The sequence below is a fragment of the Podarcis liolepis genome (assembly GCF_965112155.1).
Source record: "Podarcis liolepis genome assembly, chromosome: 5".
Taxonomy (NCBI): Eukaryota; Metazoa; Chordata; class Lepidosauria; order Squamata; family Lacertidae; genus Podarcis; species Podarcis liolepis.
Genome location: NC_139556.1, coordinates 26,373,008 through 26,394,745, shown reverse-complemented (window position 1 = coordinate 26,394,745; position 21,738 = coordinate 26,373,008). Strand labels below are relative to the sequence as shown.

Genomic DNA, 21,738 nt, shown 5'->3' with positions numbered 1-21,738 from the left:
GTACCGAGAGGTGATAAATGCAACAGTTACACTGTGGTGCATGAGTTACTCAAAGCATGCTAAGCAACTACTAAAACCTTTCTGGAGAGATAAAGGCAGAAAATGCTGCTGAGCCATCTTTCTCATAGCAATTGTTACAGCAGTTGCTGCATAACGTACCAATAAAGCCCTTCTTTGCAAGTTCTATGGTAAACCGTCTTGTGATTTTTTCCAATTCATTATCCTATAACAAAAAAGCAGTTAAGGTCCAGGTCGCAAGACATCAACCATTAATGTCATATGTTAAAGATTTTATCAAGAAAAACATTCAACAATACTTGTGTTTCCATTGCTTATGTGCTCTTAGTCATACTACAACAATTCTGCTCCCCCCAGTTACATTGTGCTTGAAACATTCCAAGCACCTTGTAAATGCAGTGCAACTACAGGAGTAACCTCTTAATCCAATCTCTGGATCTAAACTTGGAACAGCAGGAAGGAGACATGGGATTGACCCCAACCTTGCAATGAATTTGAGGAACAGTGAAAACATCCAGCTCTTCGGGGGGGGGGGGAGAGAGCAGTGTCTTGGTGAATTTAAATGTTTGGTTGGCTAACAAGTTCAGCCAAAATCTGTGGACCCCTGTAAATAAATTTAAGCAATGTAACCTTTTACACAGGAGATTCTGAAACACCTTGTTTTAAAACCTTAAATTGCGAATACATTGCCTATGTTTCATTCCTCAACATGCTACAGAATACAAGATTTCCACCCCTACTATAGCAGAGTTATTTCTCAAACTTACCCAACCTAAGCATGCTGGTTAAAAGATTTCTGTCAGATTGGAACTTACTGTATAATTTCTAGGATTGATCTTTACACCAGCCTTTGCACCACCAAACGGCACGTCTGAAAACAAATGTTTGTGCTTAAGTTAAACAAGAATACAAAACTTGCAAAATAAGAGTAGGGGTAAATGATGGGGAAAACAGAACCTGCCACTACTGGTGATGAGTATTTGGCATTTTCTATTTTTATTGATTAACAAAATAATATATATACCCTCCCCTCTTGCAAAATGCCAGGGTGGCGTACAGCAACATAAAAAGCCTTTAAAAGCAATGCAGATTGTTAACTGGCACTGAATCACTAATATATGGAGATAAATCATAGAAACTGAAGAATTTTGCTGAGCCCAAATTCCCACACATTTCGAAGATGGGAAAGAAAGCAGGGGAAAGACTATAGGACCCTGAGGTATAATCCTAATCCCTCTTTAAGAAGGGAACACCTAAACTGGCCTATGTGTGTGTTTTAAAACAATGAATTAAGTCTGACTTATGAATTAGTGGGGCTTAACAGGCAGCTTTAACACCATATAAATTGTAGGTTGATTTGGTGTGCTCCCAAATCCTGTTAATCAGTAAATATGGTTATTCCCCATATAAACCCTCTCTGCTGCCAACACATCCCACTAATTTAGCCCTGTTAGAAAGTTCACAAAAGTTACTAACTGGCAAAGAATGTTTACTAGACTGCTGGGATATGGTAGAGAAGGGATGAGTTCTGTCATTCCTGCAGCAGATATATTTCTAGGTTGGGTGTGAAGGTAGCTTTTCTTCTCTGGCAGTCAGCATGGTTTCCATGCTGGGCACAGAAGAGGGTTGAAGTGATCCATCTTCTCTCCACAAGCCAATTTCCCTAGCTGCATGCAACTCTTTGTTGCCCATGGCTAACAGGCAAGTGCTTAAATAAAGGCTAGCTATGCTAATTCAATTCTAAACCTAAATTTCTTCTCATTTTAAGCAGATAACTGCTTCACTGAAAACATCAAATGAAGAACAGTTGGAATTAAATATTTTATATATAATAAATACGTAAGTAGCCCATCTCATATTCTAATGTAATGCTTGAGATTTAAGTTTGACATGGCCTCAAGATTCTTAAATAGCATTGGCAATGACTGAACGTACATGGACCTTTACAAACATCACTTACCCACTACGGCACATTTGTATGTCATTAGAGAAGCCAAAGCTTTCACTTCATCGACACTCACTTCTGTACTGTACCGAATACCTGTAGGGAAAACAATAAGCCAACTTAAGTTTTCATAGTCAAGTAGAAACAAGCCTCAAAGGCTAAGAATTAAGTGCCATTTGCACAAGAAGCATTGCAAAAGAATCACTGTGAAAAAGTCCCACACAAGCAATTTTTCAGTTCTCTGGAGTCAGACAAAAAACATCCCAAATTTGTATGCAGCAAAGGTATCCAAGAACTAAAATACTGCGTACTTTGGGTCTATGGACCACAATAAAGCTGCGTGTGTATTCAAGGACTAAAACTGAATACCCTTCCTTGATTAGAAGCAATTAATAAATATGCCAAGAAGCTTACTGACACAATCTGTCCTGAATGTTTGTGCTAGAATGCATACCCACTCTAAGGAAGTTTTTAATGTTTGACTGTTTTTAGTATTTTGCTAGATGCTGCCCAGAATGGCTGAGCAACCCAGTCAGATGGGCAGCAAGTAAGCAACAAAATTATTATTATTGGTTAACACCCCTGCAATTCTGACATTGTTTTGCAGTGTTAGAGGCAAAGAACTGGTATACTCCAATTCTAGCTCTTATGCACTGGAGCAAAATGCTGTCTTCACATTTGGTTGTTAGTGTGTGGTTTGAAAATTACTACCTTATGCAGGAAGCTGTTGCTCAAGAGGATAGTTTTGTTTGCTTGGAATACCTGAAGCCACAATATGAATAATTTCTAATTTAAAGAAAAAGAATTCTCCCCCTTCATTTTGATATTACAGTGACTTAATAAAATCTAAAATGTAAACAAAATTTATTATCCTTTGCCTTTTGTGAAAGGGGCTGAGCAATGACCTATGAATTACTTCCTCTTGATATACACTTGCTCTGGGAGAAACAAACAATTGGAAGGTGTCACTTTAGCCAATATCTATCTATCTATCTATCTATCTATCTATCTATCTATCTAGAAAAAGCCTACAAAGAAAGGACAGCTAAATGAGGTTTCAATTCTGTACAAAAGTGGCTTCTAGAAACTCCATTTGTATTTAAGAAACACAAAATCAGCTCAAATGATTCCTCTTTCAATTCTGCATCTAGAAAGTAAACTAATTGTTTAACTATAATACATGAAAAATTAGTGTTAAGACAGGACATGCTGCCTTTCTCAAGGAACTACTTGAACCATAAGTTGTGATGTTGTTGCCATTAAGAAAATATAAGTGCAGGACCATTGAGAGTTGAGACAGTACAATGAAACAAGAGCCATCCACACTGTTCTGCATAGCTGCTGCATTCTGAATATGGGTATTCCCTTGACAACTCTGGTAGCATTTGCTGGAGCAGAAATGTTTCAGTTTACATTCGCCTTCATTTCTGAAGCCAAGCTAGTAACTGCATATGGAGGAAAGAGATGAACCACTTTTTAATGGTAACATGCCTGGAATGTACAAGGGCATACAGTATTGCAGTGTTTGTTCTAGCTGGAGTCAACATTTCATCATTCCAGTCTTTCGGAAGCACATTAATCGGAGGCATGCCTGCTGTCTGCTAGCACGCTTAGGGTTGCCCAATCCCCTGAGCAAGGCAGCAAGTTCAGTAACTGTCACGACAAGTTCATTCCAGCAGTTAGAAATTTACCACGTTGGAGCCACAAGGCAGCTTTTTTTTTTTAAAGTGAGATACTGTACTGCTTTGTACTGAAAATGCCACCAATACCATTAGAAAGCATAAGCAGCAATTCAATACTTGAGAACCCAAACTACACTGTATATGCACTAGAATCACTCAATACCTGGGCACTCTAGATAAGGATATACATATTAATTTGAGCATAGTGATAAAGTTTCAGCCTTAGTTTTCAGTCAACTTATTCTTTCCAGTTTGACTGGAACCAAAGACTAGGACCCAAAGAACTATGAGAGTAGTATGTGAGCTCAAAAGACAGTGTTCCAAGAGGTAGAGCATTCATCCCCCACCCCCACATAAAAAGCTTTTATGCTTTTCTAAACCTGCTGAACTAGTGCAAGCCCCTTGCATATGTAGCTCTCCTGAATCACAACTAAAGGCTGGAATATTTCCAGCTGCTTGGTGCTAGCATCAGATGTAAGTATACTTACATGAACTATCTCGTTTATTTTAAATGACCAAACCTTAATAAATGAAGGAGTTTGAGGCAAAATCCATTCAGCTTTGGACCATCTGCAATTAGGTGCACTACAGAATACAGAACACAACTAATCTTCAATAGAGTAAGACTGTATGTAATGTCTGTCTGGCAGCTACTTTTATTACACCCTACTATGGAACTGGAGCTAATTCAGCAATAGTAGGTTACAGATGTAATGATGAAGGTAAAGACCATTTTTAGCAAATGTAGTCATATTCCCAAGTCAGTGGAGTGGTGAAGTTGACTAGTCCAGAGTGCAAGCAGCTTCTGTGCAGTCAATTCCATCTCGTAAGTAAAACGAATAAAATATTATTGAATATGATGCAGCTGCAGTCCATATAGCAAAAAGGGAAATGGACAATAAATAATACATTAATGAAATGGTGGGATGCAGGAGTTAAGTAGCCACATATATTTTAATGTTTAAAGTGCTGTAGATGTATAAATATCAGCAAGTATAGACTGTACTTAAAAGGGCCTAAAAACTGCTTCAGGTATTCTGTGCAAGGAAGCTAGTTGCTCGTGACTGCAATACCTCAAGGATCACCTCTTTCCATATGAACCTACCCGGACCCTAAGATAATCTTCTGAAGCCCTTCTTCGTGTGCCTCCTCGAGAGGTGCAGAGGGTGGCAACATGAGAACAGGACTTTGCAGTGGAATGCTCTCCCCAAGGAGGTTTGCTTGGTGCCTACATTATACACTTTTAGGTGCCAGGCAAAAACATTCCTCTTTAACCAGGACTTTGGTTGATTGTCATCCAATGCCCTTAAAAAAGATGGGGGGGGCGTTATTTGGCTGTTTCTGTTTTTATTTGGATTATGTAGTCTACGTTTTTATATTGCAATTTTATTTTGTGAATCACCCTGAGACCTGTGGGCACAGAGTGGTATACAGTGGTGCCCCGCAAGACGAATGCCTCGCAAGACGGAAAACTCGATAGACGGAAGAGTTTTCCGTTTTGGAGGTGCTTCGCAAAATGAATTTCCTATGGGCTTGCTTCGCAAGACGACAATGCCTTGCGAGTCCCTGCGGGTTTTTTCCCCTCCCCCCTTTTTCTAAGCCGCTAAGCCGCTTATCAGCTGATCCGATCAGCAGATAAGCTGCTAAAAGCTGCTAAAAGCCGCTAATCCGTCAATGGGCTTGCTTCGCAAGACGAAAAAACCGCTAGACGAAGAGAATCACAGAAAGGATTCTTTTCGTCTTGCGAGGCACCACTGTATAAATTATCATCATCACTGATCCATTCAACTCAGCTACTGAATAAGATTCCGCAGCAAACCGCCACCCCCATAGATTGTAGCGGTACCAACTGCTAGAAGCTTTCTATGGCTTTTCTCAACTCCCATTTGAAATACTACAGAAAACAGCACACTAGTTTGGACAAGAGACCATGATGGGTCACAAAGAACATGTGCTCCAATGAGCAGCTTAGCTCTGCAATCAGATATCAAAATATCTGCAAAATTATCACCTGTAAGTCAAGCTGGGACTAGGGGAGACAGTGGTTCAAATAACCTCTCAAATCACTGGTGAAGGTATCTTTGTTCCCGATCAGCAAAGAAGGGAAATAACTATATTGTGTGCATTTGGCAATGCATCTAAGTTTATCAACATGTCATGTAATTTTAAACAGCCCAATCTGTTGCATCAGCATACCAAAAAGGTTAAAATGTTGTATCTTGGCATTATCTGTTTGACGGAACACCAGAAGACTAAAAAGAAATAAACTAAATGGCAGGAGGATCTTGTTACTGATAGCTCACTGATACTTTGTTTTTAATCAAGTAAGCTATGAAAACTACCCACTGTTTTATGAAGCTAAACAAAGCGCTCCATTGGAAAAGTGCTGAAGGGCAGGGGCAAGGCCCCTAACATGGAAGTTACACAGCAAAGTTAACATTTCTTATTTGGTTGTGCACAATACTGTTATAACTCCTAAAACTCTAAGGCGAGGAGACAAGATGCTTTTCTGTAAAAGACTTAAATGACTCATAGCTATGCAAAATACTTTCCACTTGAACCAGCAAAGAATCTTACTTGTTTAGGGATTTTCCTTCCCTGGCACACCCAAAAATGCAAGCTAACTTAGAAAGACATTGTGATTTTATTAACAACTGATTCACCTCCTTTGCAATGGAACAGTAGTGAAAGTTACTCTGGAATCATCAGCAAACTTGAGAGCAATCCTGTAACTTCTGCTTATGAAAGGAAGAATAAACTATAGAGTTTTAAAATACGTATTTCACATATTTTCCCCCTCTGGCTGTCTCCATATCAACACACACAAACTAGGTTAGCACACTTGAGTGATCTGGATTTAATACTATTTAGACATTACTAGATATATACACGTTAGGTATTTTTTAGTAATAAAATCTTAATTGAAAGGAAAAGTGAAGATGGTTGTGTTGACAATAAGAACCTTATTAGTATGAACAAAGGACAAAACAAGTTGGCCAATTTGTTTCTGCTTGTGGGATTTCCATAGGCATCTGGCTAGTGAGAACTAGATGTTGGACTAGTTGGGCTTTCAACCTGATCCAGCAGGGCCCTTCTGTTTATGTTTATGACATGAGCAAATGAAGTTGCCACCATACAAAGTCAGACTAATGCACCATCTAGCACAGCACTATCTACTCTTGACTGGCAACAGCTCTTCAAGGTCTCAAAGGTAAATCTTTCTTGAACTTGTTTTTTTCATACAAAAAGTCCCATGTACTCTATCACTGATTTATGACATGTTCCGTAAGTACTACTACCACTCATAACCATACGAAACTAATCCTATGAAGCTAACGAGTGTCAGATCACTATTGCCCATTGCAGCAGCCTCTACACAGCCTTAGGGAAGGGACAGCCAACATCTTATTAGGCAACAGGTAGGCAAATACCCCACAGCACATAAGGACAAGTCGTGTCATCAATGAATTAAAGAATCACACTGGAGTCTGCCAATCTGAAATTGTCTGTTTCCCTATTATATACATATTTTAGAAACTGTATAGTACAATCTGAAGAGTACATGACTGCCAACATACACGGGCATCATTTTATTGGGGCCAAACTCAATTTAAGAATGGATGAGAAGGCAAAAGGTTCAGAATGCTAGGGTCCATACTAGAAATCTATAGGATTTAATTGTTGAGCAGATTCATGGGAGGACAAACTACCTTTATACCAGTATTTCCAAATTTGTTTTGTTTTATGCACACTAGAAAGAATATATGGTTCACTGAGTAAACAAACAGCATTTGAGATTTAAATATCAGCAGTAATTCAAAAGGTAGCAAGTGATATAAAATTATGAAGTTAGAAACAAGTAACCATAGGTAGTTTAATTTTTATGTTGTGATCCAACAGAGACACTTGCAGTTATTAATCTAGTTTTGGTTAAAACTGCTACGACTTTAAATATATTACATACCAATATGCAAGGCTGACAGGATTTAAGATCCCCTGTTTGAACAGGATCCGAAGTCAATCATCTACTCTTGCTGACAAAAGAATCAGCACAGATTTGTTCATCACTATAGGATCAAGAGTTTACTTTCAGGCCCAGAATCTGTTGGTCTAACAAGCTTTTGCTATGAGAAGTACAGACAGAGTCAGAGGTTTGTTGCACATTGCTAACTCCTACTTCCTGTAGTGGATACATTTAGTTCTCTAGGCAGCTGTCTATATGATTAACAAGAACAGCTGTAGTTTCCCGTTAAGCACCGCCTCGAAGCACGCAGTCAAACAGGCAAAGTGAGATCTTGGGAAATTTTTGCATTTCTTTATATAAATGATGACTTTTTATATAAATTATATTATTTGTATTAATGAATTACATTATGTGCCATGTGTTACATCAAACAGGATTTCTTTTATTAGTCACTTATATAGAGCATTTGCAATTCCCTTATCCTACAGGTAAGCAGTACCATGCATTAAAAAAGAACCCAGCAGTTTCTATCTGCTTCCCACCACAAGTATAGTAGAGCAGGGTGTGCATACGTGAGAGTTTGGGGGGGGGGTCAGAACACCATGTTGCTTCAAACCACAAAATCACTAGGTGCATTACTATATCTCAGTATGCCAGCTCTGATATGGCAATGCTATCTACCTTACAGAGTTGTTTAGAATATTAAGATAATGTGTTAAAGTACTCTGATCACCATAGAAGGTTCTCAAATTGTGGTCTATGAATCATCCGTGTGTGAGCATGATTCTGGTGAATGATGGAAAGGCTGCTTCTGTACAACGATTCCCTCCTCCCCCCCCCCCAGATGGGGGTAAGTGCTTTTAGACTAGGGACAAATTTATCCAATAAGCAAACAAGGCACTATAGCCCCTAGAGCAGGGGTCAGCAACCTTTTTCAGCCATGGACCAGTGCACCATCTCTAAGATCATGTGGTGGGCCAGACTATATTTTGGAAAAGAAAAAAAATATGAATGAATTCCTATGCCTCACAAATAACCCAGAGATGCATTTTAAATAAAAGCACACATTCTACTCATGTAAAAACACGCTGATTCCCGAACTGTCCGCGGGCCAGACTAAGAAGGCAATTGGGCCGCATCCAGCCCACGGACCTTAGGTTGCTTACCCCTCCCCTAGAGCTTATGATTTTCCTTTGATGCAGTTTACTACTTTCTGCCAAAAAAAATATAATAATAATAATTACCAGAAGGGGACCTTCTCAGCAGCTTGGTCCAAGTCCCGCACTGTAATTTTCATACTACAGCACTGGTTGTAATGATGTTGGTATGAAAGAAAAATGTTTATAAAGTGGTCCACCAAGACTACCAAGCTGTCAACAACAAAAGAGAGCTTGAAAACTGCTTCCCTAGAAGCACTACATAAATACTCAGTATGAGCTCCTTAAAAGAGCCACAGTTCTATGGTAGATCACATGCTTTGCATGCAGAATGTTCCAAATTCAGTGGCCTTGAATCTCCAATTACAGGGCCTCAAGTAGCTGAAAAAACCTTTGTTTTTAGAAAAATTAACAAGTGAAGCACTCTAAATTTCACCGAACATCTGACATCATAACCTTAGTGAAGAATAAAAATAATTCAAAATCCTTTGACTGATTAACATTTCAATGTATGCAAACCTTTAAAAAATCCACCACTTTTGACCTTTTGACTTTAATCTTCTGAGTATTTAACACTGATCCTGGTAAACAGCAGGTCTTATCTTTCAGCTTAGTAGTTGTTCCGTCCTAGATTAATGATTTCTTTCAGCTATGCTGAGAGCAAACAGCCAAAGCCAAATTTTGTTTATTATCCAAGGATCTACTTGAAGCTCAAACCTTTACTTTATCCTATCTACCCCAAAGGATCGAGCATATATATTTTTAAAAATCATAAGTAGGCCCCAATACTGGTGTTTCTAAGTAAATCTTCCTTAAATTATCTATGCTGTATCAAGAATCAGTATATGAACATCTGTCAGTACACAGCAGTGAAGTCATAAAAAGCTTTGCTTCTAGCTTTTCCAAGTACTAGGATATAACGGTCAGACTTCTGCAGTAAGGTGTCCAGGCAGGATGTGAACACCATTCCTAGCTGAACAGAGTGAGGATTTATTTGGGCATGGGTTTTTCTACTAGTAAACCCCACACTATTATTTTTTCTTAAAAAGTAGTACTGATGTGGGGAAAGGGTCAGATATTCACAGCTGTCCCAAATCTCCCTGAATGCACACAAACCTTTGGAAGCCCCTAAAGGAACTGTCTGGATCCCATTACAAAAGAGGTCTCCTCTGGGATGCAAGTTTTTTTATTTTTCAAGGAGTCAACCAGCAGCAACAAGCTTTCATAGCAAGCCTATCAAAAGTATTAGATAGTTCCCACTCTAGGGCACATTATGGACACCTGGAGCTTAGTTTACTAACTCAGGAAAGCTACGCATCTCAAGAGGCAGCTGTATGGGTGGCACAAACTACAACTGGATCTGTGCTTTTTGTCATACTCACTACATAGATCACCATCCCACTCCTTCCATATACTTTTTAAATTTAAACTTACTAAGTTTTTAATAACTGCAAATAAATAACAAATGAAGCAGACACAGAGTTGGAGGGAAAGGGAAAGAGCTAGGGGCATGACTGTTAAACTTACCCAGGGGATGATATAAATTTGGTTACCACCTCCAGCAGTCACTACAAAGGTACATATATACAACATCACTACTTCTCAGCTGACTTTCTACCACTCATACTGTTTTCCCTACATAGAAAATGTTGAACTAATGCATGAAAATCATAGGAATTATGACTTCCCAACTCTGGGGAAACTTGAGTATGGAGCAGGTCACTAAAGTGTAGAATGGGGATTTGGGGATCTCAGTTGCATTTATACATAAGCCAATCCAACCTAACTGAGCTTCTTGTGCAATACTGTATGCTCTATTGGTAACTAGGTGCTACTCAATAAAACACTGATAAAAGTTAATATTGCAAAACTACTATGTCAGCAAGACATAGGAGCTGCAAGCAGAATACAGCAATTGCTTTGTGCATCTCTTAGGTTATCTTCACCATAATATCTGGTCACTAAAGAATAAATCAGTTCCCTTCCAAAGGTGTAGTTATTTTACTCACTATTATTCATACAATCATGTGATGTTAACCAATTTTGGAAAAGATTTTAAGTTAGATATGGTTCTGCTAGTATTTATAGGCTGTATTATAGGATTTCCTTTCCATTTGTTATTCAGATTTAGTGAGCATTTATCTGGATGTTTCAATTTCTTTTGTAAACTCCACTGTATGAAGAATAAACATACATACTGTTCTGCGTTACCAAACTTAGAGCATGATTTTGGCATACCAAACAGCTCTTGTACTTACATCTGAGGCTGATACAGCCACTGAAGATTAAGCAAAAATCACAGGAGCTTCAAGGAGGACAATCCCAATAAATAACCAGCTTCTTTGAAACTTTGTACACTAAGTTCCTCTACTCCACAAAGGATCTTTTTATAAAACTCAACAGGAAAGAAGTCTGTGGTGAGCTGCTGCAAGAATTTGGAGGAAGTTCAGTTGTCATAGGGCTGAGATGAGGATAAATGTTGAAATGATTTTCTTTCGGAACAAGAGATTAAATTCTCTGATTGCCAAAATGCACCTTAACAACCTTTGTACCAATGTAACCTCATCAGGAGCACAGAATACCATAGAAAGGATGTTTTTAGAGTTCTTAAGTTTTTGCAGGATTTGCCCTTAGGCAACTGACTGCCACATGCATTATGGTCTAATCTGCCCCCCACCCCAATTATGTTTTTCTAGCTACAGCAGCCCAAATATCTATTTTTTTTATAAACGTAGTTTCAGTACTGGGCAGACACATTTAAACCTCTCCACAAAGCCTCCTCAGGAGGATGCAAATTGTCCCCTTTCTGATCCTTGGCTTCCTCAGCTAATCTGCATGGAACATATGAGATGTCACAAGAGTAAGCCATGCTGAAAGTCTTACTTCTGAGTAAACATGTATATGATTGCATTATAGTTCTACCCTGATCACACAAGCAGACAAAAAAATTAAAAGGCACTTATTTAACTTAATGATAAATGCCAAAGCTCTACTCCTCTGTCTTCTATGAGCGTATGTTCTCATGTGTGGAGTGAGGCACCTAATACTGAATAATCCCTACAGGATTACTCAACAATTTGCCTTTGGAAACATTATTTCCTCCTCCATTCCCAAAGAAATTAAGTGTTGCCTCCCAAGGCACAAACAATTACTTCTATCTTACATACCCTCAAGGCACATTTACTCCCAACGTCATGAATATAGATATGGTGCTGGAGTATGTAAATCATAGACGAGTTCTTCTGCAGGAGAGACTGCCTACTATACAGCATATGACTACTCCTGAAAGAGCAATTTTTAAATAGTAATTACCTACTTAAATTATATAGGTGGTATGGAAACAATTATGGAAGAGCACATAAGAATTCTACACGGAATTCTATACTTTACGTAGTTAGCAAACTAGAAAACAATTTCTGTAAGAAGTGTAGGAGAGAAGACCAGTGTTAGAAACTGAGATATGAAAGCTAGGAGCTAAATGGCACCTTAAACCTAGGTTATGGGCGCAACAACGGAATGTCTAGGTGTGCTTTTTTTATAACAAGAATACAAAGCTGAAAATGGATGAACGGCAGCTAAAATATTATGTTAATTTTTCCCATAGTCTAGTCCAGGTGTTGGCAACCTAAGGCCCGTGGGCCACAAGTGGCTCACGGGGGTTGTTTAACTGGCCCACAAGCCACCCCTGAGCTGAGCCGCCTGCTCGTCAAGTTCCCGCACGCAGCGCTAAACCAGCGCAGCACGGGGCAGGAACTTGCTTCCGCTGCACCAAAAATTGCATCTGCACATGTGTAGATTCCGAAAATTGCGTCTGCGCACACACAGGAAAATACATCTGCACAGACACAGGACATCATGGGCACTCACGCAATCTGGCCCATGGAGGATCTCGGCTGGAGTGTACCTGTTCAGGCGAGGTAAACCTCGCTGACCCCTGGTCTAATCCTTCTCCTGCCAACCTCCCTAATATTCTTAAGAGGGTCTCTTCTCCAGTCTTCAGAGAGTAGTTGGAAGTGGGGAGGCAGAAAAAGGTCCTCCTACTTTTAATCTGAAATCTTAGGTGTAGTACCGCGCCCAGAATTCAGAAACTGCTCAGGATAATGAAATTGTAGCAAAATGAGCCTAGAACAATGAGAGTTTCAAAACCGGAGAAGGTACTTACTCTTGGTATGTACTATTACAGCAAAGCTGAATTTCTCAGCTTTTTAAAGGGAATTTTTTGATATTTCCTCCCTTCATTGCTTAGAAAGAGCCCACTGCAGAGGTTTCTCTGAATATTCTTAACTATTTTTTTGTGGTGGGTGCCATTTCTCTTCCACAATACCCCCAAACAGTGCAAGATCCAAGGCACTGTGGAAAATAGGAACATAGGAAGCTGCCTTATAGAGGTAGTGGCCCTCCAGGATTTCAGGTAGAAGTTTCTCCCAACCCTATTTTGAAATGCCTGGGATTGAACCTAGGACCTTCTGCTTGTGATGCAGATTCCCTTCATGATGCCAGTGATGCCAACATGGCAGCCAGGCTAGCCACACATTTGCCTACACAAAATAGTTAGTTGCCATGTATTTTATTCTTTGCATGTGTGAAACTGCCTGGTTGGCAGAAATTTAGCAGGCGAGCTTTTCACATCTTTGTTCTGTGCCGACTTCACCAGTTAAGAGATTGCTCCCACTTTCACTTTCAGCTCATGATGACCTATGCAAGTCATTTCTTGGCAGATGCAAAGACGACACCACGTATTTAGAATGAGAGAATCTGAGACACAAAAACACACACACCCCTCACCATGGGTCAGTCTCTCTCATCCCAAACTACGTTAAGATACTGTTACAAAGCTAATAAGAAGTGGAATCCCCAATCACATACACCACAGGAAGGTAGGTTACATACAAATTCAGTACTATGATACTTCCTGTTAACAACTATACTTTCTAATGGAGTCATCCCAGGTACAATAATTGATTGTGATAAATTAAGTGCTGAGCACATATGTGCAAGTGACCTAATCCAAGGAGCTTCATCTTATATGCACGTCTACTCCAAAGCTCTTTTGGGTTACACGGGACTTACTCCTGAGTAAACAGGCACAAAATTATCATCTTTTTTTCAGCTGTTGAAACCACAAAAGTCATATTAGAAGGGAAAGCTCTCAAGGGGGCAATGACTACATTACCGCCAACCCACTCAGCAGACCTGTTTACTTCAGTAGCAAAGTACATGGTGTACACACAGCCAATGCAAATGGTAACGCCAGACTATATTGGTGGGTAAGATGGTAGGAAGGGATTTACTTTGCTAAAGTTACTGATGAGGAAAACTCAGCTCTGGGCTACCCCCTTCAGTGGTCCACTGCTGCAAAAAAAAAAAAAAAAAAGCTAAGAGTCATGTGCCACTTCGAAGACTGTGCACTTTCCAAGCTACAATGGATACACAGTTATTTTGGCTGAGACACAGAATACAGTGCTAGTTATCTTGGCTGGGACTATGCTGTTTCCCATTCATTGTGACTCAGGGTTCCCCCCGTCCCTCTTGTTTTCTTTGGTTTTAATGAACAGGCTTTAAGCTGGCCTTTTTTTCTTTTCTTTTTTCATTGGGGCTCAGGTAGAGCCATTCAGAGAGGGAGGTGCATCAATCAACTGGGAGGAAGAAAACCAAGCAGCCTGGCGAGGTGGTTTTTATTATTTATACAGCACACCACCATTTCTTCCAAGGAGCTCAATGCTGTGTGCACAGTTCCTCTCCTCCCAAAACCCCTGTGAGGTAGGACTCGCTGTAAAAACCGTGTTTATGGATGACAATTTTACTCGGCTAGGCGTGATCCCCAAAGAAGCAGCTAAGTTCAAGGCCACCCAGTGAGCTTCGTGGCTCATTCGAACTCTGGTCCCCCAGGCCGTATTACAACACACTGCTGGCGTTTCTCAAACTTAGGTTCTCGGCTCTGGTCGGACTACAACTCCCATCATCCCTACAGCTAGCAGGCCCGGTGGTCAGGGACGATGGGAGTTGTAGTCCGACAAGAACCCAAGTTTCGAGAAAACATTACGCCGCACACGGAAATAAGCGGAGGAGGGGCTGGGTATTCGGGGAGGCGAGGCTCACCTCCCTTGCAGGGGGTGCGGTGCTGGCTGTGCTGCGCCCGGTAGCCCTCGACCACCTCCCACTCGCCGTTTTCCCGCTTGATGGGGAAGGAGACGCTGAGCACGTGGTTGCAGGGCTTGATGATGCGCAGGATGCCGCGGACGCGGTGCCGCTTCTCCTCGGGGCTCTCGCGGGTGCGCAGCCCTTCCACCAGCTTGTCCTCCACGATGCCGGCGCCCCGGTCGAAGAAGCCCTCCACCATCTTGAAGAAGTTGGGGTCGTCCTCCGACGCCGACACCGCTTGGCTGTATTGGCGGCGCCCGCCGTCGTCCCGACTCGTCGTCGTAGCCCTCCTCCTCCCCGGACCGCTCCCCGCCAGCAGGGCAGCCGCGCACGGCTCCGCGCCGGACAGTGCCGGCGAGCCCGCGGCGCGGACGGGCGCCAGGAGCTCCCCGAGGCAGCGGTACATGGTAGCGGCGGCGAAAAGGGGCTCGTGGGGCTGAGAGGGGGCGGCCGGCGGTTTACCTCAGCGGCGGCAAAAGGGCAAGGGAGACGCTGGGCTGGCGCTCGCCGCTCTGAGAGGGGGGGAAACTGAAGGGCGTCGACGCGGCAGGGCGGGGGAAAAGGGGTGGGAGGAGCAAAGGGAGGAGGAGGAGGGAAGCTGCTGCCCAATGGCTCGACAACAAGGGCAAGCGGGCCCCCGCCGCTGCCTTTAAATGGGCCCCTCCGCGGGAGGCAAACAGGGGGCGGGCCCAAAGGGTGGGGAAGGGAAGGGGTCGTGGTAATACCCCCTCCCATTGCGCAGGCGCACCGATGCCACTAACCGCCACCTCCTTCGGCGGCTGTGGGAGGAGCCCGTGTTCTCGGGCGGCGCTTTTTTTTGGAAGCGCGCCTGCGCGGTGCGGCGGCGGAGGGAAAGCGGGTCTGAGGTAAGAGAGAGCTTTTTGATTGGGTGAGGGATTCCGGTTTGTCCCGCCTCCTTTTCAGCAAAGCGCGCGCAGCGGCGGTTGTATTTTAACCGTTGGGGTGTATGTTCGGGGGCGGGGGAGGTAAGTCGGCTGTTTCCGGGCGAAGCCGGTGAGCGCGGGAGGGTAGCTGCCGTGAGGCTCCCCGCTTTAGTAAATAAAGGAAGGCCTCGCTGGCCTCTCGGTCCTTCTGACAGGCACCGAGGGCCGCCTTGCATTCCTCTCCTCCCGGGCTTAGGCCTTCCCCTGTATTGCGCTGCTCGGCGGTGGCTTCCCTCAGGCTCTCCTGGAAATGTCTTGCCTCACACTTGGCACACCGCATCGATGAGTGACCAGTGCTGCTTTCCTGTTTTTTATCGGGGGGGGGGGGGAGAGAAGGAGAAACTCGCCAGGAAGTTTATGTAATGTAAGATGTGATTAATCAACTCAAACAGACCATGATCTGGATTTAAAAAGACCACAGTTTTATTGATTACGGATACAGGTGGATTTTTGGCTCGGGCATTGGGTGCATGTATATCCGTTCCAGCCCCCCGGACAAATAATAATAATAATAATAATAATAAAATTTAAATAAGTAAAGGGACTCCGTTCCCCAGAGTTCCTGCTCAAAAGAACCCCTGCAAGTGACCCTTTACTTTTTGATCCAGAGTTCTTCTTACTCAGTTTTGCTGGAACTTATTAACTTAAAACATCAAGCATTTAAAACTTCCCTATACAAGACTGCCTTTAGATGTCTTCTAAAAGTCAGAGTTCTTTATTTTTTTGACATCCTACGGGAGGGCATATCACAGTGTGCACTCGACTATAATAATAATAATTCATTACTTATACCCTGCCCATTTCCCCAGCGGCTTCCAACAGGAGATTAAAAATACATTAAAACATCAGAACAGGGCTGTCTTCAGATGTCTACTGAGAAGGCCTAGAACAATTCTGGGAAAATTCTTCCCCTAGGAAAATAGCCAAGAATCACTGTTTTTCTGTGGTGCAAATGACCAAAATTGGTGACAGTGCACCTTTAAGACTGTGTTTGTTCTCTTGGAGCTGCTTCTAGTCTAATAAATGGTTATTTTTCCTCCTCCATACCTTGGCAGATTGCTTATGGTGTGTTGTTTGCTTATGGTGCACACAAAGAGAGTAGCAGATTATTATTTTTTACAAGTAAACAACTGACTGGCATGCTCACTTAGAACCAATAGATCTTTTGATGGATAATAAATTAATACATTATTTATATGTTGCCTTTCTACATTGAGTTTGCCCAAAGCAGCTTACAAGAAAAATCCACTTACTATTAAATACAAAACGCAGAGGTTGAGGTCAGTGGAGAAAGCAGTTTACGGAATAAATTCAAAGAAAATGAAATCAATAATTCAGCAAGCATAGAAAAAAACAAAAAGAAAGAATATACAATAAAGTTCCAGCTGCTGGTGCTGCTCTTTTTGTCTGTCAAGGAGCCTTAGCAGCCTGGCTTAAATACAGTATAGAAAGATTGTCTCACTAGGTTATATAATTTACAGCTGGCTTTCTCGTTTCTCTTCCAGAGAAGACAAACAGCAGAAAAAGAGAGATACTGGGGAGGGCAATGACAGTAAGTAATTTTCGCCAGCCTCCTGGACGTTCCAGCTGCTGACTTAGCTAGAGTTTGCTTGCCAAGACTTGAAAGGAAGGGATCTAGCCGTGAAACAGCAAGCTGGAATCCTCCTGTCTCATGTGTGGTTCAAATATAGGAAGAGCTTCAGTTTTCAGACTGGGGCACCTACTAGTGGACAGGATGAAGCCTACCAGCCTGCTGTTAGACTGAAACAATAACAGCACAAGGAATGTTCCAAGGGAAATAAGTACCTCTTCAATCAGGTAATTTGCTTTCCACCAGCGAACTGCAGAAGTAGTGCCCTGTTCAGAGATGTCAACAAGAGATGTCAACAAGAAAACTGCCAGGAGTGTTTCATCCATTCGTAGCACATTTCCTGGGAAAAGCAGGAATGTGTGACTGCTTTTGTTCACTGGGTAACTGGAATTAACCACATTTCTTGAGTTTGCCATATAATTTAATATTATTGTTTCCTGTGTGAGACACCATATCAGTTCCGCAAAATGTAGCCCACATTGGAGATATGAATGATGCCTTATTTACATCAATTCTATGAATGACAGGCTGTACTATGCACACAGCCCTGTGTGTGTAAGGTTATCTCCCACTTGGACTACTGTGACATGCTATACGTGGGGCTATCTTTGAAGGTGACTCTGCAACTATAACTAATCCAGAATGCAGCATCTAAACTGGTGACTGGAGCAGCCGCCAGGACCATATAACCCTGGTTCTGAAAGACCTACATTTTACACACATGTCCCAGAGTTTGAGAAATAATAACTTGGCCATAACCAGAGAATTGACCCGTGGAATTTAAATTTAGTTCTCCAAATCTAACTCCATCAGCACTGCACTAGTTTTTCTTGCTATATTTATAATAAAGTTCTGTCAATTGGGTAATATGTAAACATTAGACCATTATAAAATACTTTAGCCCTGACTTTTACAGGCCTATATTTTAGCTCATAATATCAATCTCAACATGTACCTGGCAGTTTGAAACACTGCCCTTGCATTAAACTTGTGTTGCCTATATGATCTGTTGGCCAGCATAAACTGGTTTCATGTACTCTGTACTCCCTTACTGCTTCTTGCTTGCTATGGCCTTTTACATAAATATTTTTCCTTAAAGTTCTTTATCAGGTGCCTGGGTATTGCAACATCAACTAAGGTTACAGGGCTGGGAATACATATGAAGTGGAAAGAACAGTGTGCATTTAAATTAGTTTATGATTGTAGGGAGATTATTCTAACCAATTTTATGAAAAACAAATAACCTTTTTAGCAATGGGAAATACTTTTGAGGCTATATGAATAAAAACACGTTGGCTATAGCATCCTTAGACTATTGCCTTGTATTTCAAAAAGTAAGTATAGTTGTCTCTTGGTATGTAGAAAGAGGAGTGGGATGATGAGTTCAGGGTGATTTAATGGCTGGAGTTTTTATAGTTTGTTGTTTGCTGTTCTCCATTTGTTATGTAGGTTACATTATGTTGACAGTTCCCACTGACAAATGTTAGGGTGCAGTTCTATGTGTCAGTAACTTATGTGACAAAAGGTACATCTTACTTTCCTTTTATAACCACATTTACATTCCACCAATTCATGTAAAATATTCAGGCACTATACAACAATAGAAGCACAATGATTATTTTTTTTAATGCATGAATGGCCATATTTTTGTGCAATGCATAATAATTCCCTTTGAAATAATGTTACTTGCTATAGGTTGATGCAAACCATAATATGGCCAAGCCAGTTATATAAGCAAGTAGCTGCTTTGCCCTTTTAGTATTTGTCTTCAAGAGTGTTTTGGACTGAGTTGTTGGAGTACACACATTTTTCTTTTTGTGTTATGCTAACTGGAGTTTTTGGCATTACAGTGGTACCCCGCAAGACGAACGCCTCGCAAGACGGAAAACCCGCTAGACGAAAGGGTTTTCCGTTTTGGAGGCGCTTCGCAAAACGAATTTCCCTATGGGCTTGCTTCGCAAGACGAAAGCCCATAGGGAAATCTCCGGGGACCTCTTTTAAATGCTAGCGGTGGGGAGCAAAGCCTTTTCCCCCCCTCCGGCCTTCAGAAGAGGTCCAGGAAGGCTGGCGGGGGCCGAAAGGCTTTGCTCCCCAGCGCCAGCATTTTAAAAGCAGTCCGGGATAGCAGGGAAGCGCTTCCCGCTATCCCGGACGGCTTTTGAAGGCAGGAGAGATCCGCGAAGCCTGGGCGCGCTGATGTCAGCGCGCGCAGGCTTCGGCATGCCGGCAACTCTCCGCCAGCAGCGGGAACGTTCCCGCTGCTTGTGGAGAGATCCGCGAAGCCTGGACGCGCTGAGATCAGCGCGCGCAGGCTTCGGCATGCCGGCAACTCTCCCCAAGCAGCGGGAACGTTCCCACTGCTTGGGGATAGATCCGCGAAGCCTGGACGCGCTGAGATCAGCGCGCGCAGGCTTCGGGATGCCGGCAACTCTCCCCAAGCAGCGGGAGCGTTCCCACTGCTTGGGGATAGATCCGCGAAGCCTGGACGCGCTGAGATCAGCGCGCGCGGGCTTCGGCATGCCGGCAACTCTCCGCCAGCAGCGGCAGCGCTGCCTGCGGAGAGGTCCGCGAAGCCGTGGCCGGACAGCTTTTGAAGGCAGGCGGGGGGGAGCAAAGACTTTCGCCCCCGCCAGCCTTCAGAAGAGGTCCAGGACCTCTTCTGAAGGCTGGCGGGGGGCAAAAGTCTTTGTCCCCCCTGCCTGCCTTCCCAGGGGCTTTTAAATCGCCCCGGACAGCGGAGAAGTCCTCCGCTGTCCCGGGGTGATTTTAAAATGCCGCCCGCCAGCATTTTAAGATCGCCCCGGACAGCGGAGAAGCCCTCCGCTGTCCCGGGGTTTTTTAAAATGCTGGGGGTGGGAAGAAAAGCCCTTGTCCCCACCCCCAGCCTTCAGAAGAGGTCGGGGGACAGACTGTCCCCGGACCTGGTCTGAAGTCGGTTTCCCTAGGAACGCATTAATTGATTTTCAATGCATTCCTATGGGAAACCGTGCATCGCAAGACGAAAAACTCGCAAGAAGAAAAAACTTGCGGAACGAATTAATTTCGTTTTGCGAGGCACCACTGTACAACTTTCTGGTTATGTGTTGATTTAAGAGTGTTGCATACATTTTCCAGATGAAAGGGAGCTTCCTATTGCCTGGTTCTGACAAAGTCTTCTCTCACTATGGTTTTATTTCTTGACTATATCTTTCTTGACCGTTATATATTCTCCACTGTAAGAGCGATTTTCCATAGTTCAGTGGGGAGTTCTTAAAGGCATGTGGATTCTGCAGAGGAAGCATCTTCAAATGAAGTCTGTGTTTATGAGAGAAGCCAATTTGACTGAAGCATGAGTAAACCACATCTTCCACCATGAGTCATCTTGCAAATCCCAAGCAAGAAAAACTTTGTAAAATGTATCTTTTCACCTAAAGGATCACAGGGGGTTTAAAGGCGAGAGCTGCTATAACAGCAAAACTGAATAACTAAACTGCTTCTTTTTCTACCATCTCAACCTGTTGCAGACACAATGGGACATGGCTTGCACAGGGACATTGCCCCCTGCCCCCCATGGTTTGTTTTAAGCATAGTTTGTGAACCCACCACAAGCCATTATTAGAAGGGCAATCATAGTTAACTTTAACTATGTGCTGATGTCACTGCAATAGGACTCCCTAGTTCAAGGACACGGTATGCAGGCAGTCAACAGCCCTCAGATGGCAGCAATCAATGAAAACCAGGGATCTGCTTCTGCTTTTCTTAACACAATCTGCACTGACTAGATTTTGGTTCTGCCCTTTGGAACATATCTATAAAAATGTAATTGAAGTATATATTTTTGGAGTGTAAGCAGAGTCATTTGGTATCTTCAAGCAAATATTAAAAGGCACTATTACTTGTGATGCTTGCTGAATTCCAGTTAAAACTACTGACTATTCTCTGCAAAAAATAAAATAAAATTGGGAGTTGATAATTTTGGAGCACAATTTACCAGCACAATATTGCACTTGATAACTGCAGCTGAGACAGGGCTTTTCTATTAACCAAGATAAAGAAGCAAGTTGTTTACTTGCTTATTGGTTCAGCTGGTTGTTGTGTGAGTAGCTGCTAAGCCCCATAAGCCCCTAGAATTCATTTTCTTTCTTCTGTAATGCTGCCTCTGTAGAAGATCCATCTGCTTAGTTCTCTTATTACTAGGTTTGCTGATGGTGTGTGGGTTATTTAGTTATTTATATTTTTTATTTACAGTATTTATAGCCCACTCTTAGTTGTATGTTTTCAGTCCCACTGTGGGGAACAAAGTAATAAAAATAAATG

At 42.3% G+C, this 21,738-nt stretch overlaps 2 protein-coding genes across 7 annotated transcripts in view; one reads left to right on the top strand and one right to left on the bottom strand.

Annotated features, from left to right (window-relative positions):
• The window catches only part of GLUD1 (glutamate dehydrogenase 1), a gene marked incomplete at its 5' end in the record, with an annotated part of 34,470 nt that extends 19,157 nt beyond the window's left edge, over window positions 1-15,313 (bottom strand). The window contains 4 exons of the mRNA XM_083502667.1: window positions 160-223; window positions 834-889; window positions 1,979-2,059; window positions 14,866-15,313. Coding sequence (XP_083358793.1) covers window positions 160-223; window positions 834-889; window positions 1,979-2,059; window positions 14,866-15,313 — 649 coding nt within the window. The remainder of the gene's footprint in view (window positions 1-159; window positions 224-833; window positions 890-1,978; window positions 2,060-14,865) is intronic.
• Window positions 15,314-15,585: 272 nt separating this feature from the next.
• Window positions 15,586-21,738, top strand: part of SHLD2 (shieldin complex subunit 2) — a 30,902-nt gene continuing 24,749 nt past the window's right edge. Inside the window, exons 1-3 of one of the 6 annotated variants that reach the window (XM_083502512.1) lie at window positions 15,586-15,773; window positions 17,357-17,403; window positions 18,892-18,967. The gene's annotated coding sequence lies outside the window, so the exon portion shown is untranslated. Of the gene's footprint in view, window positions 15,774-15,818; window positions 15,894-17,356; window positions 17,670-18,891; window positions 18,968-21,738 lie in introns of those variants that run through there. The other 5 variants (XM_083502513.1, XM_083502510.1, XM_083502511.1 and 2 more) reach the window with 5 other exon arrangements.